General features: G+C 38.1%; 1 protein-coding gene across 6 annotated transcripts in view; it reads left to right on the top strand.

Annotated features, from left to right (window-relative positions):
* Positions 1 to 18870, top strand: part of GRIN2D (glutamate ionotropic receptor NMDA type subunit 2D) — a 557401-nt gene extending 538531 nt beyond the window's left edge. For all 6 annotated transcript variants that reach the window (XM_075191487.1, XM_075191484.1, XM_075191483.1 and 3 more), the window contains one exon: positions 17266 to 18870. In XM_075191487.1, coding sequence (XP_075047588.1) covers positions 17266 to 18756 — 1491 coding nt within the window. In that variant the 3' untranslated portion in view covers positions 18757 to 18870. The remainder of the gene's footprint in view (positions 1 to 17265) is intronic.
* The last annotated feature ends 1471 nt before the right edge of the window (positions 18871 to 20341 follow it).

The following is a 20341-nucleotide window of genomic DNA, read 5'->3' as shown; positions in this document are numbered from 1 at the left end:
AGCAAGTTGGCAGTTGCATCTAGGAAGCACCCCCACAGCGGCCAACTGGTCACAATGTGGTCTCGTGCTTGGGGACCCAGAGTAGATGCGGCAAACGATAGGAACAGCCACTGGGTCCCAATCCAGTTGAATCCGCCCACCCGCCTTGATGAATGAATATTATAGAAATCTAAATGAATAAATCACTCTGGGGACCAATGCCCAGTCAAAAGATTGAACGTATGAGTGCAATTCCAACTATCAAAGTCTATTCACTTACATTTTCAATATCACCACTTCTAAATATATATATATATATATATATATATATATATATATATATATATATATATATATATATATAGTATTACTAAACACCAATATAAGCTGTGCACAATTATGAACTGAAATACGACTTATGTATAATTAGAAGTCCTCATAGGTCAGTCTCCAATTAGACCCAAATCCAGTAGATAAATAAGATTAATACCTATAAAAAAACCAAAAAAGGAGCCACAACAAGTGGAATTGTTTCCAAAAGTATTTATCCACAACAGCATTTAAAAACTCTTACAAGAATAAAATAGTATTATCGCTTATCTGAGCTATCATTTCTTATGGAAAGCTGCAACAGGTCTGGACCAAACAGCGCCATCGGGGTTTAGTGATAAACACAAATACAAAGTGCAAAAAGACCATCGTGTGCATTTTATGATAGCACTTCATCAGGGGTGTGTGGTCTAATTGCACCAAACACCCTTTTATAATGCACATAATTAATAATTGAATCCATCTTCATGGTAGACACAGAAAAGCGGCATATCGGTTCCAAGTGATGATGAAATCAGTCATCACTTTACTCGGTGTGAAAAAGATCACATCCAAGATGGCCGTACATATTCTGGCAATAACTATAATTAGTGAATCCCGCCAACAAGATGGAAACCACCAATAAAAAGTAAAGCCAATTTCACCAATAAAATGGCCACCACCATCGTAAATATACCCAAATGCAGAATCAATAAAACGATTAAATACGAATATAAAACACCTCACAAGACGATTTTCAGATCAACATCACATATCTAAATTAAACATGATTTTAGCAGTTAATAAAACAATTTCTTACTTAATACATGATCACAAACCCATAATTTGTATCGTCAAAACAAAAAATACATGCAATCCCTAATAAATAAATTACATAACATTCAGCCATTGCAGAAATAAAATTCTATTAAAAATTTTAAACATTTTTAAAAAATAAAAAAATGAAAGAGAGAAAGAAAGAAAAAGAGAAGAAGAAATGATGGGTTACAGATATACTGTATCATGGATGATCAATGAGAATATATCTGTGGTCCAAAAACTAGCAACCCAGAAAAGAAGCTTTATCAAAACTCTCATTCAATCCTGCTGGAACCAGAGAGTCCATATCATAGAAACAGAAGGGCTCCTTTTTAGAGAGTTGTAATTCCCTATTACCCCCTCTATAACTAATGGTTATTTGTTCAGTGATCTTAAAGATGAATGAATCTACATTGCTGTTGTGAACAACTCTAAAGTGTCTAGGAAGATTATGGACTACAACATTATTTTTTATATTACGTAGATGTTCCTATATCTACAACACCCTTTTTGTTTTCCCTATATAAATCAACTTACAACTACACCTAATTATATAAATAATAAAAGTGGAATTACGAGTAATGCAACTTTTAATTTTGTACTCCTTACCCTTTTTTGTAAAGGAGGTCATTTCTCTTATCCATATGTTTACAAACATTGCAACATTAGAATGGATAACATCCATTTTTGACATGTGACAAAAAATGACCAGATATGGCATTGGTCGATTCATCAGAAACTCTTTTCTCAATAAAGTCAGTGCCAATGTCGATTTTAAATTATTTATTTATTTATTATCTTCTATATATAACTATAGGGTAAATGGGAACCTTAGATGGGATCACGTAACAGGAAACTCCAATGCTTTTTAAGAGTTTGATCAATTCTTTTATGATTGTTATTATACCCAGTAATAAAGAAATTATGGTTACTCAGAGTCCCGACTACTATTATCACCTTTAGGCTATAATAAATTATTCCTAATAACATGAGAATCCATTTCAATTGCTGTTTCCAACATACCCTTATTATCACCTAGCTACAAACCTGTGTTTCAAAAACTGTTGAATAAAAACCTAAAATTATTTAAAAACATGAGAATACGGAAAATTTGCCGTCCATCGATCCAGATGACAACTATTAGACAGAACAAACTGTTTGCATGCTAGACATTTTCTTAAAATAAGTTTTGATTTAAATATTACTAGATGTCTCAACCCCTAAAATTAAATCTAGAAAGTCAATAGAAGTGACACTTGTTTTAAAAGTGAACGTTAGATTCCAATCATTTCTATTACGTTGAGCCACAAACTTATTGATTGGATTTGGGCCTAATTAAAGACTGGCCTATGAGGATTTCTAATTACAGATAAGCCTTATTTCATTTCTTAATTGTACGCAGTTTATATTGGAAAACATGACGTTTAGTAGTAATACACTATGGGGAACATTTATCAAGCTGCGAGTTTCAAAAAGTGGAGATTTTGCCTAAAGCAACCAATCATATTCTAGTTATCATTTATTTAGTACATTCTACAAAATGACAGCTATAATCTGATTGGTTGCTATAGGCAACATCTACAGTTTTTCAAACCCTCAGTTTAGTAAATATACCCCTATGAGTTCCTGGTATATTTCCATTTACAGATTATGCCTTTGCTGGTTGGGGTGTCTTGATTCGAAGTAACTGCAATCAACTTCTGAGAAAACATAATTTAGGAACACTTATTGCAAAACTTTTGTGTGTGTATATATATATGTATATAGGTATATACATGTGTATATATATATATATATATATATATATATATATATATATATATATATATATGTATATGTGTATACATATATATATACATGTGTGTGTGTGTATATATATATATATATATATATATATATATATATATAATATATATATATATATATATATATATATATATATATATATATATATATATATATATATATATATATGTGTGTATATATTACTATATTAAGCATGTTGCTCCAAATACAGAAAAAGCTTTTCTGCTGCTTTCTATATAACAAAGCTTGGTTCAAGGAGTTGTTGGTAATTGCAGCTGCCTTAGTGATGTGGGTTCAGAATTGCATATTTCTGTAATAGCCAAAAGTGCAAGGCTTTTAGTGTCAGGACTGCTGATTTTACATTCCTTGTTATATTAATTGTTGTTCATTTGAACATGCAGAAGGATAAGACCTGAGCCACAAGGATTTACAATGAGACACCTTGTAAATCTGTCATTTGTATGTGAGGGTGGTAGAGATCATTGGGCAAGCATTAAAATCATTGTCTAGCATGCCAAAGCACCTTGTCTCGGCACTACGGCACTAGAGCATCTTGCTGGTTGTTCCACTGATTTACTTTTTGACATGCTCATTACTGCTTCTTCTGTAATCTGCATTTATATCATTCATGCTTTGTTTTATATTTTGATGCATTGCAACTTGCTGGTTGATATTCCATCACATTAATACATTTCTTTATAAGTCTCCAAGCATTTGATATAGCTCTTTTGTGGGTAATGTTGGAGAATAAAAAATAATGATGCACATTTTTGTATAACTTGTTGAAAGACAAAACAAAACAATTTTATTTTCCCTTTGTATTTTTATAATCTGAACATTGTGGAATGAATGTATAAATATGATTGTTGTATGACTTTATGTAATTTTTGTTATGATGGTAGTTGGACTTCTTAGAGAGCTCAAGAGAGGTAACAATAATTATCTTCTGTTCTTCAGAGTCCCTTTAAAATCTCCCAGAGTTCTGCAGGGAATTGTATTGAGGTGCAGCATTCTTCTCGGAATATAATATATTGGGTGCAGGACCTTCAGACAAGCAATATGAGTAAAGTTAGAGGTAAGGGGTATGGTGTAATTGTAGCTTGGCTAGGACTAGACAGAACATATGAGAGAACAGGCAATGAGGTCAGATTCTACTGTAGGCTTATAGCAACATTACGCTATGCTTACTACATACAGTTCTCTTATCTAACCACAAGTATTACCTTATTGAGATTACAGTCCATTTCACAGATGTTGATGCCGTGCATAAATATAAATAATAAATGAAATAAAATCCCTGTATAGTATGTATATCTATGTTACCTGTTGCATACCAGTTACACAATAAAACGAAGTGTCCATTTGGTTTCTATATATTAGTATAAATTTTGCACCTAATTGCAAAGTTAGTGAATGAACTCTTATGGGTGTAAAATTGCTCACATAGATTGCGATTTTGCATGATTAGGGCAGCCTATCATCATTGGCTATTTATATAGCGCCACTAATTCCGCAGCGCTGTACAGAGAACTCACTCACATCAGTCCCTGCCCCATTGAAGCTTACAGTCTGAATTATCTAACATACACACATGCAGACAGACCGAGACAAAAATTCTAGTTGACAATCCGTGCTTCCCTAGTTGTGAGTAAATTGGGTCTGCTTAGGGAATAAAGAGAGAGGAAATGTCCCAAACCCCTAATGGTGAACACGCAATAAATGGGATCCTAGGCGCAATATGGATGAGTGGAGGAATGCAGTGTTATGAAAGCTTAAATGTGATGTAGTGCAGTACTAGGTACATAAGGTAATGATGGAAGTCAAATAATAGTAAAAAGCAATGTATTGTACAAAATAAAGCAGGTTCCATTGTGACAACACACTATCATCATCAGTTATTTATATAGCTCCAATAATTCCGCAGCGCTGTACGGAGAATTCACTCACATTAGTCCCTGTCCCATTGGAGCTTACAGTCTAAATTCCCTAACACACACACAGACTAGGGTCAATTTAGCAGTCAATTAACCTACTAGTATGTTTTTGGGAGTGTGGGAGGAAACCGGAGCACCCGGAGGAAACCCATGGGAACACGGGGAGAACATACTAACTCCAAACAGATAAGGAATTGAACTCATGATCCCAGTGCTGTGAGGCAGAAGTGCTAGCCATATGTAATCTATATTACATTGTATAAGCAGTTAAGGTGTGAACAGATCACAATGTGCATCTGGGCACTCTGTCCTCGTCTCCACTCAGGGTCAGATGTTTGTTCTCACAGGGGCTGATGAGGCCTTTAGCTGATCTGCTTTTTCTTCATGCCAGATGAAATCTGAACTGGCATGACGAGGCCCCACACAGTACAATTGTCACGACTGAGTATAGCGTACCTGCTATCGTTGGCACTACTCGGAGGAAGGTGCGGAGTCTAACATGCCCCTGGTGTTCACCAGGGACCCCCGCAAGGAGGTATGGACTCAGCTGCAGGGAACACGCAGGTCACGGTCCTTCCACAAGTCATATAGCAAAGCACGAGAGAAATGTCAGACAGGCCGGTTCAGCAATGGTGCGGGCAATGCAGGTACACAAGAGAATCCGAAGAGGTGGTAAGTCAAGCCGGGTCGGTAGCGTTCTGGCAGTGAGGTACAAAAGGGGGGATCCAAAAGGGTAGTCAGGCAATCCAGGTCACGAGGGTCACAGGCAAACGACAATAATCAGGAGGCAGGCAAAAGGTCAGGAGATAGGTAATCACATGAATACACTGGGAACGCTGGAGGACAGGAGGACCTGAAACTCTGGCACAGAAGGTGGGATCCAGAGAGGCTTAAATAGTGCTGCTAGCCAATGAGCCTCAGCACCTGCTGTCATAGTCGTAGCGCTTGTCATACATTAGCGCCGTAGCGCTACCTACATGCAGCGTCCCGTTGCCTGGCAACGGGAACGCTTTCTAATCTGTAGCCGGGCGGCCGAGCGGAGGCGGAAGTGATGCGACTGGTTGCTAGGCAACCAGACGCGCTATGCGGAAGGACAGGCAGGCGCTGAGCGGCACCTGACAACAATGATCAACCAGTTTGTCAAAATGACCAAATTAGTTAACCCAATATGCATGTGCGTGGCCAGCTTAAAGGACAACTTCAATTGTCGTCAGTTGAATATCCTCCCCATGTAGAGCATAACGGGGTGTCCAAGCCGGATAGCTTGATATTGAACTAGTTTGATCTACATGCAAAACGGGCACACTGCAAAGCAATTCATAGCTCTCAATAGAGCTTTGTGGAACAACTTCCATATCATTTCATTATAAAGCCAGGACAACTCCTCTTTACTGTATATAATATATAATTAATTAGTAACATTTCCACCAAAAGTGTACTTGTCCTTTAAGTTTCACATGACTAAAATGCTCATAATCTTACATAGAAATGTTTTTTGCACCATCTGGACTCATTATCTACTCAGTATCTACTTTTAATTTCTAGATTCCAATAAAAACCTTCTAATGCATTCAATATAATTGTGTCTACAGTACAAGAGCAAATCGTTTTGCTTGTGTTTTTTCAACAGTAAAATAGAGCAAAAATAATTATTTTGGAGTCTGCATTTTATTTCTTTCCTAACACCCCTCTTTACCTTACTCTTTTTCTTGTTGTTTACTCAACTAGTCATTTCACTAACACATCTTAAGATAGTTGGTCACCATATGTACTGTCTGCTTAGTCTTTTCTGTCCTTTAGCACAGTTTATTGTGTCTTAAGTCTCTTCCATACAATTTATTATACGCAACTTTCTTAGCCCTTACAGCTGCTGCTTCCGCAGAGATTCATATTGGCTTTCATTTTACTAACATAGCTGGCACAAAGCTCTGCTGCATTTAATATTGCATTTTTAGTTCATCCCACTGTTTCTCTACTCCTCTCATCAATCCCCACTTGGTGAAAGATTTATACGTTCTCAATCTCATCTGATTAAAATCAAAATTCTAACATTTTAGATGTTTATCTTGGTGTGTTTTAACCACTAACTGCTCATCAAACCATGCACTGGCTTCAGTAAATACGTCTTCTCCTTCAGACACATTTGATGGCATACCTCCATAGTAATAGTGAAGGCCCCAGGAGGGCTGTATCCATCATTGTTTTGCAAGCACTGCCCAGCAGTGCAGTGGCTGACAAGTGCAGCTTTTACCTCCACTTGTCCATGCCCAAATCCTTTCTGTATTGTTCATAAAAATGTATCAAGCTGCAGGTTTGAAAAAGTGGAGATGTTGCCTATAGCAACCAATCAGATTCTAGCAGTTATTTTGTAGAATGTTCTAAATAAATGATAACTAGAATCTGATTGGTTGCTATAAGCAGCATCTCCACTTTTTCAAACCTGCAGCTTGATAAATGTATCCCAAGCATCCAAGCCTCCTTTTTTCCCTTGCACTTTTCAGTTTTGCTAGTTAGTATTAACTACTAATCATAGTTTATCATATCTGATTTATTATTATTATTATTATTATTTTGCTGTGCTGCAAAAATTAGCAGACACATCAATTATATGGTTTTAAAATTCCAAGATGTTTGATGTTAACAATTGTACTATTGCTGTATTTGTGAAACTAGATTACTTATAATGTGGAACAGGAACAACAAAGGTTCTGGATATTGCTGCAATGTTTGTACGCTTATGTATTACAGAACCTGTGAACTTCTATTTAAAAGCCCTTCACATGTTCCCTAATACACAAGCTTTGAGACTGCAGAAGTATCTTCTTCAGAAACAGCTTCTAAAGGAAATACTTTTGTGGCCTCTGAGCTGATTTATAACATCTATGCAGTTTCATGAAAAACTTTCATCCTGGCCACATAAAAGCAGTCGGAATGTGGAGAAAAAATGGCTTTAAATGGATAAACGGTTTGATAGTGATACCATCCAGATACGGTATTTTTAGACTTTGAAATACTATGAGGCCAGAATATAAAGACTCAATTATAATGTGCTGAAGTTTATGTGCAGTTTTAGTGTCCGAAAATAATATAACATAATGTACAATTGTACAAAATCCTGCTGAATACAGTCAAAGACCGTCCAAGTGACGCTGGGTTAAAAAGAAAGCAAAGCATGTGCTTTAAGCTATCTTACCTGTCAGAACGTAAAATAAAGAAAGAAATTGGAAAACAAACCTCCCATTTTTTTAAAAGGTCAAACCTATTCAGCATCAGGAGGGGGCACGGGAGCTGATCAACCTCTTGGTTGATCAACACCTACAGATGACCGACCCAATGCTGAACAGCACTGGGCCCCTCCTGGTACACCAGGCCCTTGGTATCAGGATAATCTTAATATAATAGCAGTGCCCCCATTGATCATAATCCAAATATTAGTGACCCCAGAAAAAGTGAAAAAGCAATGTCCCCATAAAGAAAAAAGGATTTTGGCTACCTATAAAATCAGGAGCAAAATAATATAAAATATATAAAATAACGCACACAAGACCGGACAATATTAAATTTACCCCTTGGGTTTACCCATAGTTGCCTACTCTCCCAAAATGTCCGGGAGACTTCAGAATTTTTGGGAGCTCTCCCGAACTCCCAGGAGAGCAGGGCAACCTCCCGAATCATACCTGTTTTGTTGGTGAAGTGGGAGGGATAGATCTAATCGTGTCATCCTGGCCCCACCCCCTGCTATAATAGGCTGAAATTGGTATTGCATAGAAGGGGACAGGGCCTAATGATGTGATTAGCGTGGTCATGCCCCCAAAACAGGGACAGCTTTGGAGATCTCCCGGAGGGAGGGAAAAATATTCTTGCTCAGCAGTGATGTAGGCAGTTTACTGTGTGTCGACCATCAAACTCCTAAAAAAGACAGCTCACACTACAATGAAGCTTAAACTACTATTTAAAATGGAGCATAAAAATACATACGATACCAAACGTGGATCCCACTTACTCCCACCATAAGGATTTGTGCACACGAATGCTTTACAATATAAAGTCAAAAGAAAGTTAAAACGAACATATATTTGTCTTCTGACTACACATATTTGGTATCGATATACTTAACACTAACTTGGTCATGTGAACAAACCAGTTACATTTTGAGGTATAATTTTGTGATTACACAAGTATCTAATAGTAGTTTTAGTAAGATTCATGAAAAATGTATATGTGTTTGTTGTATTTTGTCATTTTTACTAAAAAAGGCCCATAACATAAAAATATATATTGTTGCCAATTAGGTACCAAATTAGAGTTTCTTCCGAAAACAACAATATACATTTGCTTGGATAGACTAAAATATAGAAAAGTTATCCCCAGATAAACCAACGCATCTCAAATGCATATTTTGACTGGATCACTTATAAATAACCCATGGAATAAATTTATTTAAAGGAAATAGCGCAGGGCGCTTATTTATATAATTGCAAATGTACTTAGTTTTGATAATGTGTGAATTTTGGTAAATTAAATATCTTTATTTTTGAGACCAGGTGAAGACATTTTTTGTTTTAACTTTGCTAGAGGAAATGCATTATTTCTGAGGTATATACCTGATGCAATAAGCCTTTGTTGAGTAAGTTTTTTGTGTATTTTGGTAGGGAAATGACTTGTTTGGGGTTTTATAACTTTTCTTTGAGAATGTGTATTCTGCAACTGTCTGAAGAAAGGCCCCATGTTAATCTCATGTTAATTAGAACTTTTGATGTGTGAGGGTCCAGCACCTGAAGGCATAGGAAGGCTTAATTAGATTTGCTGTTAGAATTCCTGTGTCTAAAACAAATTGCAGGAAATTACAGCAAGTTTTAGGATATCACAGATAAGTGTAAATATTGTTAGCTTTGCATTGCATGTAAATCCATGTTTGGGTAAACAAATTGCATCCTGATTCTAAAAATAGCTCAGACTTCAGGGGGCTGGCTTACCCTGTGAGGCTGTGTCCAAAACTGTATAAAAAGCACTGTTTTGTATTGAAAATTGTTCTTCTTGTTTCATCTGACCTGCTCCATGGTACCTTCAACCAGGGTGAGCAAATAAACATCACTTGCTTCAGAGACCTGCTTGGAAACTTATCTATCCATGTGACCTACAGATTAGACCCAACTCTAATCCGTTATCAGCTGTTCTGAGATTTGGACCCAGCTTTCCGGTACCACCACTCTGCCCGCTGCCCAGCAGCTTTGGCCAGTGTGGTAGGCCAGGGGGGATCCAACCACAGCAACCCTGATCCATAGGAAGAGGTCAGGGGTACCATCCCAGGTACACCAGTAACAGGGTACACGAGCAGCGTCAGTTACCCAGATGAAACCCGGTACTGGATACCAGTAAGGAGTCCAGTGGTGGCAGCATTTGTAAGCCCCTCCTACTGCGGTTAGAGGGCGCATTTGTGATAATGAAAGGGAACGGAGGCAAAGTTGCCCAGCCGGTTTCCAGCAACAACAGACAGGGTGGCATAGGCGGTCCATCCTGTCACACATATAAACAGTGTAATGGTGATTCTCCTTCCATGCACAAAACCTCTTTCAATGTTTATTATTATACTCTAATACCCTTAGTAAATAAAGACACAGATAACTTTATAAGTTTGTCAAGATAGGTCACAGTTTATTGATTTAATTTTAATATGTTGGTGGCGAAAGCAAACTGTGAGTCCGCTAACAACTAATAGCAAAACCAAACTGCACAGTCAGAGGCACTACCACTGATACCAGGGCATAGTCCCTTACGATTGGCTGGTGCTAAATCTGGCATCATAGTGACTGCTCCCCCTCACAATGACGTGCCCGCACAAAGCAGGTCAATGGGTCCCCCACACGAAGGGACAAGAGCCAAGGTGCTTTGAAGAGGGCAGTGACATGCGGCCAATCAGCGATAGCACAGTATGAATTAGTTGCTAACATATTATACATGCATGCAGGGGAGGATTTGTGAAGCTAAACAGACCCAGCAACCACTGGGGAAAGTATATATGGGCCTTTAAGGGCACCTCCCCCTGGTATGCTATTGGCTGGAGAAGTCAGCACACTTAGCGCCTAATAGGTATGTGCATGACTCATGAACAAATATAAGCATTTTGCATGTTTGGCTTAGTGACCTCAAAATATTGGTCCTGTCATGTAGGGGCAAAAACAATGGCCTTGAAAACAATCTGACACATTATTAGCAGTACTGTTATTAATTCAATCTGCGTTTAAAAGTGCATCTTATAATAACATGTATAATTTTAGTAAAGAGGTTGAAAGCACTGACCGTGATTTCATAGCTGTACTGTACTGTTCAACCAAATGCTGTCAATGTGCAAGATGGCTTTCTCCACCTGTCACTCCTGGGAACTCTGTAACCTCTGTTAATAACTATGCCAGGGGTACATCCTTTCAATGACATGCTGGATATGCAATGCTTAGAAAACAATATCTTTGTTTTCTGTGAACCTTCGTGCTGACTTAAACAAGAGTAAACGCAGATGTAGTTCGTTCAAAGTTACTTCTATAACTCCACATTTTTATTTACAGCAAAGTAGAAATAATGACTTAGTATGTTTCGTGAACTGTGTACGTGGTATGTAAAGGCTATTGTATTGGCTACTGTGATAGTAACCCAAGAACTGTGTAGGAGGAGCATGCAGTATGTAACTTGTTATTTTTGCAACACAAGAACTGCTAAAGAACTTGTTTTCTTAGTGCAACCTAAGTACTGTGCTGAAGTAGTGAAGGAGATTATATTTTGCAAGTGAGATACGGTCTGGGCTCAATGTATCGTTACTTCTATTGCATCACCACTCTACAGTTCCTGTGTCCACACTTAACAAGCTTTGCTGTAAAACTCGCTTGAACTTTGTCCACTCATGCCCACACTAAAGAGCTAACCTGGGCAGGGGAAAGTGCAAGTGGGGAGATGCATTACCCACTATGCACCCCAGGGCCACACATAGTAACACACATTGCAGTTACACTTATCTTAATAAAGTGCCAACTGAGGAGTGAATTCCCTCTCTCTTGTTGCTTTATTATCCTGCTGTTTTAATCACTATCAGATTTTTTATCGTCTAGAGCTGCCATCAGGTTCAAAGGTTTTGTTCTTATTTTTATGTTCAATGAGCCGAGATTTTATACTATGTGGGTAAATGCATCAAGCTGAGAGTTTCCGGCGGGTTTGAAAAGTGGAGATGTTGCCTATAGCAACTAATCAGATTCTAGCTATGATTTTATAAAAGTGCTTCCAATAAACGGGTGTCCTATGTGAAAGCTTCTCCACATAGAAGAGAGCGTATAAGTCCCATTGTAAGATAATTTGTGGAATAAGGCACTGGAAGCATGTTGTATTGAGCAATGGAAATTCTGAACATAGAACAATCACCACAAAAACTTGTACTAAATCGTAGGGTCCTATTCAATTAGCCGTGAGGTCCCTTAGTAGCCTCATGGCTGTGTTTCTGCGAGCATTGCCAGCAATAATGGTAATAAAAATCGTGCTCATATTTACTTGCACCTCTTTGAGATGCAAGCAAAAGTAAGCAAAGATCCTTACATACAACATTGCATGATAACATAGCCGCAAGGTGTCTATGGAACCTTGTAGCTAATTGATCCTGCCTAACAGGGCGGGATCTTTCAGTTAACCCTTTACTATAAAAAATGGGTTCCAACAGCTCAGAACCTGACAATGTTTTTTTGACTGTAAGATTGATTTGACTTAGATACCTAAGCTGGGTGTGGTACGCTTTAACAAGGCTGACTAATTTGACAGTGAGTAGAACGACATGGCAAATCTGAACAATAATACCCCGACATGGAACAAACATCGAGTTAACATTACACAGATGCACTGGTTTGACGATCGGATATGTTCCCAACTGTTGTAAATTATGTAAATTGAAAAGGCGACTGATATTAAAGTGGCAATACACGGACCCTGCTTGTAACGGTAAGGTTTACCTTACTCTAACCCTAACCCTAAACCTAATCCCTACAAAATAATACTTAGATTGAATAAATGACATTCGGGTCCGTGCATCGGCACTTTAAGAGTAGTCGCTTCTCCAATTGACGTAATTTACAACAGTCGGGAACCGATCTGGTCGTCAATGAGTGCATCTGTGTAATAGTAAGTCAATTTTTGTTTAATGTCGGGGTATGAGTGTTCGGATTTCCCACGTCGTTGTAGTCACTGTCGGGGTAGTCAGTATCATGAAACTGACTACCACCGCCTAATCTCTTATCTATCCTGTAAACAAAGTGAGAATATAGTATTTTTACCATCTGAGTTAGGGACTAGTAATTACGAAAGTATATTCAACTAAATTGTAAATTTACATGCTCATCAATTTTTTTTGGGGAAAATTCTCTCATTGCAATTCCACTTAGTTAGAGAAAAATATCATTAACAAATATGATTTGTTAAGCATATCTCTAGCATAGTCATAAAAAGTAATATATTATGTATTCTTATCTTTAATTTCTCTAAATGTCTGATATATACTATTCAAACCCTGACCCTGAGTTTATCTGGTAATAACTAGCTGGTGGTGTCCCACTGCCCTGTTCATTATCTGCCATTTTTTCTGTTTCAGCGCTGCTTGTTACTTCTTGGTTAACCACGTTTTGTTAGAATAACCTATATGGAAAGCAACTAACCAAAAGCATAGTTGGTGGTTACTAAAACTCAGGATTCTCGTTCCTCTACTTCCACTGGTCCATTTCACAGGGTTTCTGCTCCCTGCTAATAGGGCTGTAGCGAGAGTGACACACAAGTTATGTGGCCTAATCAATGCACTGAGTCTGGATCTATGAGCTGGGTCACAGCCACACGATATGTGATGCCTACTGCTCTGCCACTGCATTTCACAATACCAAAATAGATTCCTGAAGAACCCCTTGTGTTACAGCCATAAAAGTAATCAATTATTTTTTGTATTGCCGGCTTAGAAACATGCACTATTATTCAATACATAACATTAAACAGGAGACCAAATACCTCTTGTATATGTCTATTGTTTAAACAAAACAAAAACTATCTTGTTTCCTGGTAATAATAAAGCCCTATAAGGGGCTTCTAAAACTTTCTGTAGCCAATCAGAAAATTAGAATGTGAATAGAAGCAGAGAGAATTAGCTTAGTACAACCTTTGTCTGTCCTTATGTAGGCATGTTTAAGTTGGAAGGCGTAAGACATGTAGCCAAACTGCAGTTCTGAACATTAACAACAACGCAGAGAAGTGATGTGAGAGTCCTGTAGAAATGGTTTGTGGTGGTAAATGCACCTCTATGTGAAATGGCATTCTTAAACAAATAAAAGAGCCCACTTAAATTTTGATGCACATAATTAATTATCTTGGTAGTGTGCTAGGACAATCCTACCCCTAATAATCCAATGCAGGATTACCCTTTGCTTGTCTGTTAGAGTGACATGGCTGCTGGGAGTATGTATACTGATGAGCTTGGAGGTGTAGAGAGCAGTGGAGTTGGAGAATCCTCATCAGTAGAGAACAGGAAGCTAGGCTTGGCTGAGAGGGAAGGCAGATGTGGAGTGGCGAGAGTGGATGTCTAGCTGCAGCATTAAGTATAGCTGCAAGACGAGTAAAGAGAAGGTTGCAGTAGTCGAATCTAGAATCATTTTTCCTTAAAAGCCCTGTGCTACTGTACATACCTGTCAGTAACTAATGTTCTCACCAGTGCTTCTCCTTATAACACCGCCTGTTATAATGCCATAGTCGGCTACCATATGCATTTAACAAAAGTGCATTACAAAGCATTAATTTCATTTTTTTTCGTCTCTCTGTTTATAATACCACTCTTGTTATAATTCTAGTTTGCCTTGTTTTTAAAATAATACAAAGAGAGAACACTATTTTTTTCACATCTATGTTTCTTATTCGCATTAATTCATTAATTCTCATTAACTTTATAAATAGCAGATCTGTATTTTACAATGACAAAAAATGAAGTTGATACTTTATAGACAATTGCTGTACTTGGTGCTTCATATGCAGCTGTGAGGGTGATAAGCACATCACAATTAGCCTTTTTTACGCTACAATATTATGGCTTTGTAACAAAATCCTAAAATAGACATCTGCTATTAAATTGTTACTAAGAAAAGCACTGTCATTAACCATGTCAATATCCCGTTAATACTGAAAGCTGCTTTCAAGCAATTTTTTATCCTGCATATTTCAGTAAACAATTCAAGTAGCGAGGACACACACACATACACACATATTTAAATAATCCAAAATGCAGATGCAGGTACGCGTTTTAAAGTCTAATTATTACCATATTTATAAATGACTAAAGATATATATATATATATATATATATATATATATATATATATATATACACATATGTGTTAAACTCTACATTAAAATAAATTCCATAATATGAACATTTTCATATAAAAGGTATTTAAATACATTTAAACACCCCCATACCCATCATTTTGCACCTGTTTAATAGGTATCAGCTATTCTGTAGTAGTCCAACTGAACGATAAGAAATTAGAATAGATGTGTGCCACTGTTCATAATATAGCTATGATGCAATTGAATAAAGTACTAAATAGTGCTGCTGGTGTCATTATAATTAGAGAATCTTTACACCTGACCTCCGGGACCCACAAAGGATGTCCTCCTAAGAAATGTATCTGAAGATGAGTCCAAGTCAATTAGGCCACACCTCCAGAAGCAGTGCTACACTTACATGCATGAACCCTTACTAAACTCAATTTAAGCTTGCTCACATTCCACCTCTCCGGATGCAAGAGACTTGAGGGGCATATTTATTTAACTGCGGGTTTGAAAAAGTGGAGATGTTGTCTATAGCAACCAATCAGATTCTAGTTATTTATTTAAGACATTCTATAAAATTACAGCTAGAATCTGATTGGTTGCTATAGGCAACATCTCCACTTTTTCAAACCCGCAGTTTAGTAAATATACCCCCAAGTCTTTCATGGTGAAATTATCATAGCTGCACAAAATTTCAAGGTATGCTCAGCTGTAAATACAAACACATTCTGGTATGCATGCATAGTATGGGAATGCATATTTTTTTCACCCCGCAAATGGAATTCCATCCACAACTAAATGAGGCCCTGTATGTCCAAGGGAATGAACCATATCAATGGATATCTTTATCGAAAGAAGTCTACAAGTTAACAATACACTTTGAAAAATATATTCTCTCAGAATATCTTTCACCATAACTAGTTAAATTTTTTATGTATCTCTCTAAGGGGAATATTAACAAAGCGAGTACATTGGGGTGCGTAATTTGTACTTTCACTCTTGCCCAACTCTTGCCCAACTTGCCCCCTCTGTCTGTCTCTGAGCTGCTTTTACATTGACTGTTTTGTGCTTCGGAAATAACAAAGGGGTATATTTACTAAACTGAGGGTTTAAAAAAGTGGGGATGTTGCTTATAGCAACCAATCAGATTGTAGTTAACATTTATTTTATACATTTTGCAAAATGACAGCTAGAATCTAATTGGTTGCTATACTCTCCACATCTACATCTCTACTTTTTCAAACCTGCAGTTTAGTAATTATACCCCAAAGTGTGTTTGGAGAGTCCCTACATCCAGCAGCCATTTTTCTTCTGATTATTTTTACTGCAAGTAGTGATTTGCTTAGTTGTTGAGAGAAAGAATTAAATGTGTGTTATCTTTTTTATTTAACAATGAATTAGTGGGAATAAGGAAAAGGGGGAAGTGGAATGAATAAAATTGTCAGAAAACCTCTAAATTAGTCAGTGTCTATTATAGTGTTTATACCAGTGGCGGATCCAGGGGGGGGCGATGGGGGCATTCGCCCCCCCCTAGCAGCAAAAAGCTAGGTCCCAGCCGCCGATTAAAATGGGAGGGGCGGGGCTAAGCGTGAGCGGGGGTGGGGCTAAATGTGGGCCAGCCAATCAGAGTGGTCCCAGCCGACGACCACAACGGGAGGGGCGGGGCCAATCGCGGACGGAAGGCGGGGTTAACACAGGCCAGCCAATCAGAGCAAAGGAGGGGCGTGATTATGCAAAATCGCCCCCCCTAAACATAAAGTCTAGATCCGCCCCTGGTTTATACTGTATGCTGTGAAAACTGCTACACTGAAATGTCACAGCAAGTAAAAAAATATGGACGTGCATAAGTGCATTTCCATTTGAGATTGCCCCTTTTCATTAAGTCTGTCTAAGAGTAAATATCTGATGAAATGTCAGAAAACCAGGTACAGAAACGTTTTTTTAAGTACATTCGCAGCTCTGGCTTTATTGCATTTATATTTACTTAATTGCATAATAAAAAAAAAAAATTCTATCTGCCTTTGTTGAATGTTAATTTTGTAACAAGCATATAAGTGACTGTATATTTTTCTTCAACTTCCAGGGCATGTACAGCTGCTGCAGTGGTGAAGATCCAAAGGCTATAGACCAACAACTCCCTACCTTAAATCATTGTTATCCACCACAAAGAATACCAGCACTTTCAAATTCTGTAGCCCCACCTCCACCACCATCTGCACCTTTACCATGTTCCAACTTCTTGCCACGAGAAAGGCGCATAGTAGAGAGATGGCGGCATGCTCGGAGTCCTAACTGCTACAAAGATATGTATACACCAACACGCTCTGTCCATGACCCAAACAGCAAAGTGGCTCCTCCTCGCCATCCACATAAGAACACATTTTCTGATGGCTTTCACAGATATTATGGCCCCATTGAACCTGAAGGACTGTCAGATCATTTAGTTGAATCTGGGCAAGCATTTAACAAAGACAAAAAAATATCACCATGCCAAATGTCACCACCAACGCAAAGAGAACACTTTCTGGAAAATCCACCATCCTATTTTGCCATTGTGCGAGAAAAAGATGCTCCAGAACCATCAGGTTGGTCAAAGATTTCAAGAGGTCTTTATGATAACTACCAAACAGGAAAGGAGCGGACTCCAAAGTCCACTGGTGGAGCACGGGGAAGTCGTACACCTGAAACAGCAGTGAAAAAATTTGATCACATGGGAAGCAGTTACCAAACAAAGGGTACATGTGAAATGGAATGTGACGTTTATAGTGCTGGAGGTCCAACTGCCAGCACAAACCGCCCCAACAAGTCAAATGTGGAGGTATGTGATGGACCCCACTATGGGGGCCACACAAGGTTTACATATGAAGATGAGCGAGGTTGTGGAAGAGATTGCCCTCATCATCGAGAAGAAATGGAAATGGAGTCCCAGCCCCTACTTCACAAAAAGTCCAATCGTTCTCACATGTGCAGGAGCCATTCTCACCCTCTGGTTATGGGTGTCAGTCAAAATAAATTTGCTGACCTTTCAGATTCTGATTCAGACGTGTGCGAGAGAGAGCCTCCATGTGTAAAAACAGAAATGGGCCATAACTGTTGGTACTCTCCAAATTACTTCTGCACATACCCATCTAGAGAACGCCAGGCATCATCTGCACCTCGTAAACCTATGAGGTACTGGTCAGTGGATAAGCTAGGCAAATATCGTCAGTTGAGCAAGGAGTACCTTCCAGCCACATGCCATGGTTCTTGTTATTGCAGTAGTTTAGAAATGCTGCAGCCTCACTGCCACAAGGAACCAAGATTCTTCAGCTGCTCAGATGAAAAGCTTGAAAGGCGCTTGGACTGGGAGCACTTACGTGGAGGTCATTGCTCTTATCTTCACCATCATCACCACTCTTGTGACTTAGCCCCCATACATCCCACCTCCCGTAGTTTGGAGGACCTAAGCCGATGCCATTTGAGGTGTCACAGACACATCTTCTCACCAGAATGCCAACCTAGGTCAAGTCATAGTGGAACCCTTTATAAAAGAAGGGGATCTGCACATTTCTCTAGTTTGGAGTCCGAGGTATGACCAGTAGAGCACTCAACTTATTTCAAGGCCACCAATATTTAGTGTTGGTAAATGTACCTATGTTCTATATAAGTTGAAACCAAAACATTTAATAAACTCAGCTATAGTGGTGAATGACTTCTGTTGTATGTGGGCCATATTGTTTGACTACAAATCTTAACCAGATTTTCCCAAGTAAATACCAAGGATTTTTTGTGTTTCATAGTTACACTATTGCAGCTTTGCATTAACTGGTAAATGTTTTGAGAGGACCTTACACTTAATACTTACTGGCTGGACCAGCAGAAGGACCCGTATGGAATCAAGTCATGGAAAGAGTTGGTGTTTGAAAATAACAGAGGATGGGAGGTTCAACCAATATCTTGACAAGGTCATGTTGAAGGTCACATGCTCTAAAGTCAACAGTTTGCTTACTTAATATGACGGGGACATTGATACATATGATTTGGTACGTAGAAGTGTAAGAGGTGGAGACAAATTGAGCAATCGATCAATGGACACAATTTTATTAGACTCTCCTCTTCTGCTTTTACTTTTGAGGAAACGTTAAGGGCTTATTTAGACATTTTTAACACTTTTAAGCACACTGCAATAGATACATAAATAGTTGTGACTAGATACAATTAGTATACTTATATAATTAACTAGTAATAGTATTCCTAGACAAACTTTTTTTCACTGTTATTACTGAGCCAAGACAAGGAAACGTCTTTGGCTGCAATGTCCTCCTTAGCTTCAGAACTAACATTTTAATGTAAAATATTGATATATGAAATAACATAAGTTAGCTGTAAAGATTTTTTTAAATATTCTGTTTTTTCTTATTTTGGAGACAAAACTGTGATATATATCTATATATAAAATAGAAGAAAAATCTAACATTTTCAATAGCCCTATGTTGCTTTATTGTTAACAGTTGCAGTACATACTGTATTTTTAATTTGAACATCATGTAAAGGGTGTTGCGTTCTTATGAAGTGTTAGTGGTAATAGGAAGACTGATGTCTAGTCATTGAGAGGTAAGTCCCAGGTCCTGATGAATTTCATAGCTTTTTCTGGTACAATACATGTTTTTAATGTAAACAGGGGAACATAGGAACTTAATCTTGTAGCTTTTGGAGCCACTGACCTCTATAGTCTAATTGTAGCACTAACTTCTGAAGTTACAATTTTCAGTTATTGCTGATCTACATTTCCCATGGTGGGTACACTTGCTAGAATACTGAATGTTGCCCACCACTGCACTAAAATATACCTTTTAAAAAACTGAGCCTGCACAATGCCGAGCACTTTCACCTATTTTCAGTGAAGACTCATTGGTTGGGTATCCATACCGAACTAAACAACATGGTAGCATGTATCAAGATGCCCACTATATTTCACATTGCTGACTACAGAACTAGCTATATAAAAATACAGTATTGCAATAGCTAATGGATGGACACAACTGATCATACTTAACGAAACAAACTGTTATATGTTACACTAAAATAACATACTGCTGTATGGCTATGGGTACTCTCCCACTACCCTCTTAGCACTGTGACCCCCCTAAGTGCCACAAAATGCTAATCAGATGTCAGGT

Source organism: Mixophyes fleayi, chromosome 11, assembly GCF_038048845.1.
Source record: "Mixophyes fleayi isolate aMixFle1 chromosome 11, aMixFle1.hap1, whole genome shotgun sequence".
Taxonomy (NCBI): Eukaryota; Metazoa; Chordata; class Amphibia; order Anura; family Limnodynastidae; genus Mixophyes; species Mixophyes fleayi.
This window is presented reverse-complemented; position numbering and strand designations above follow the sequence as displayed.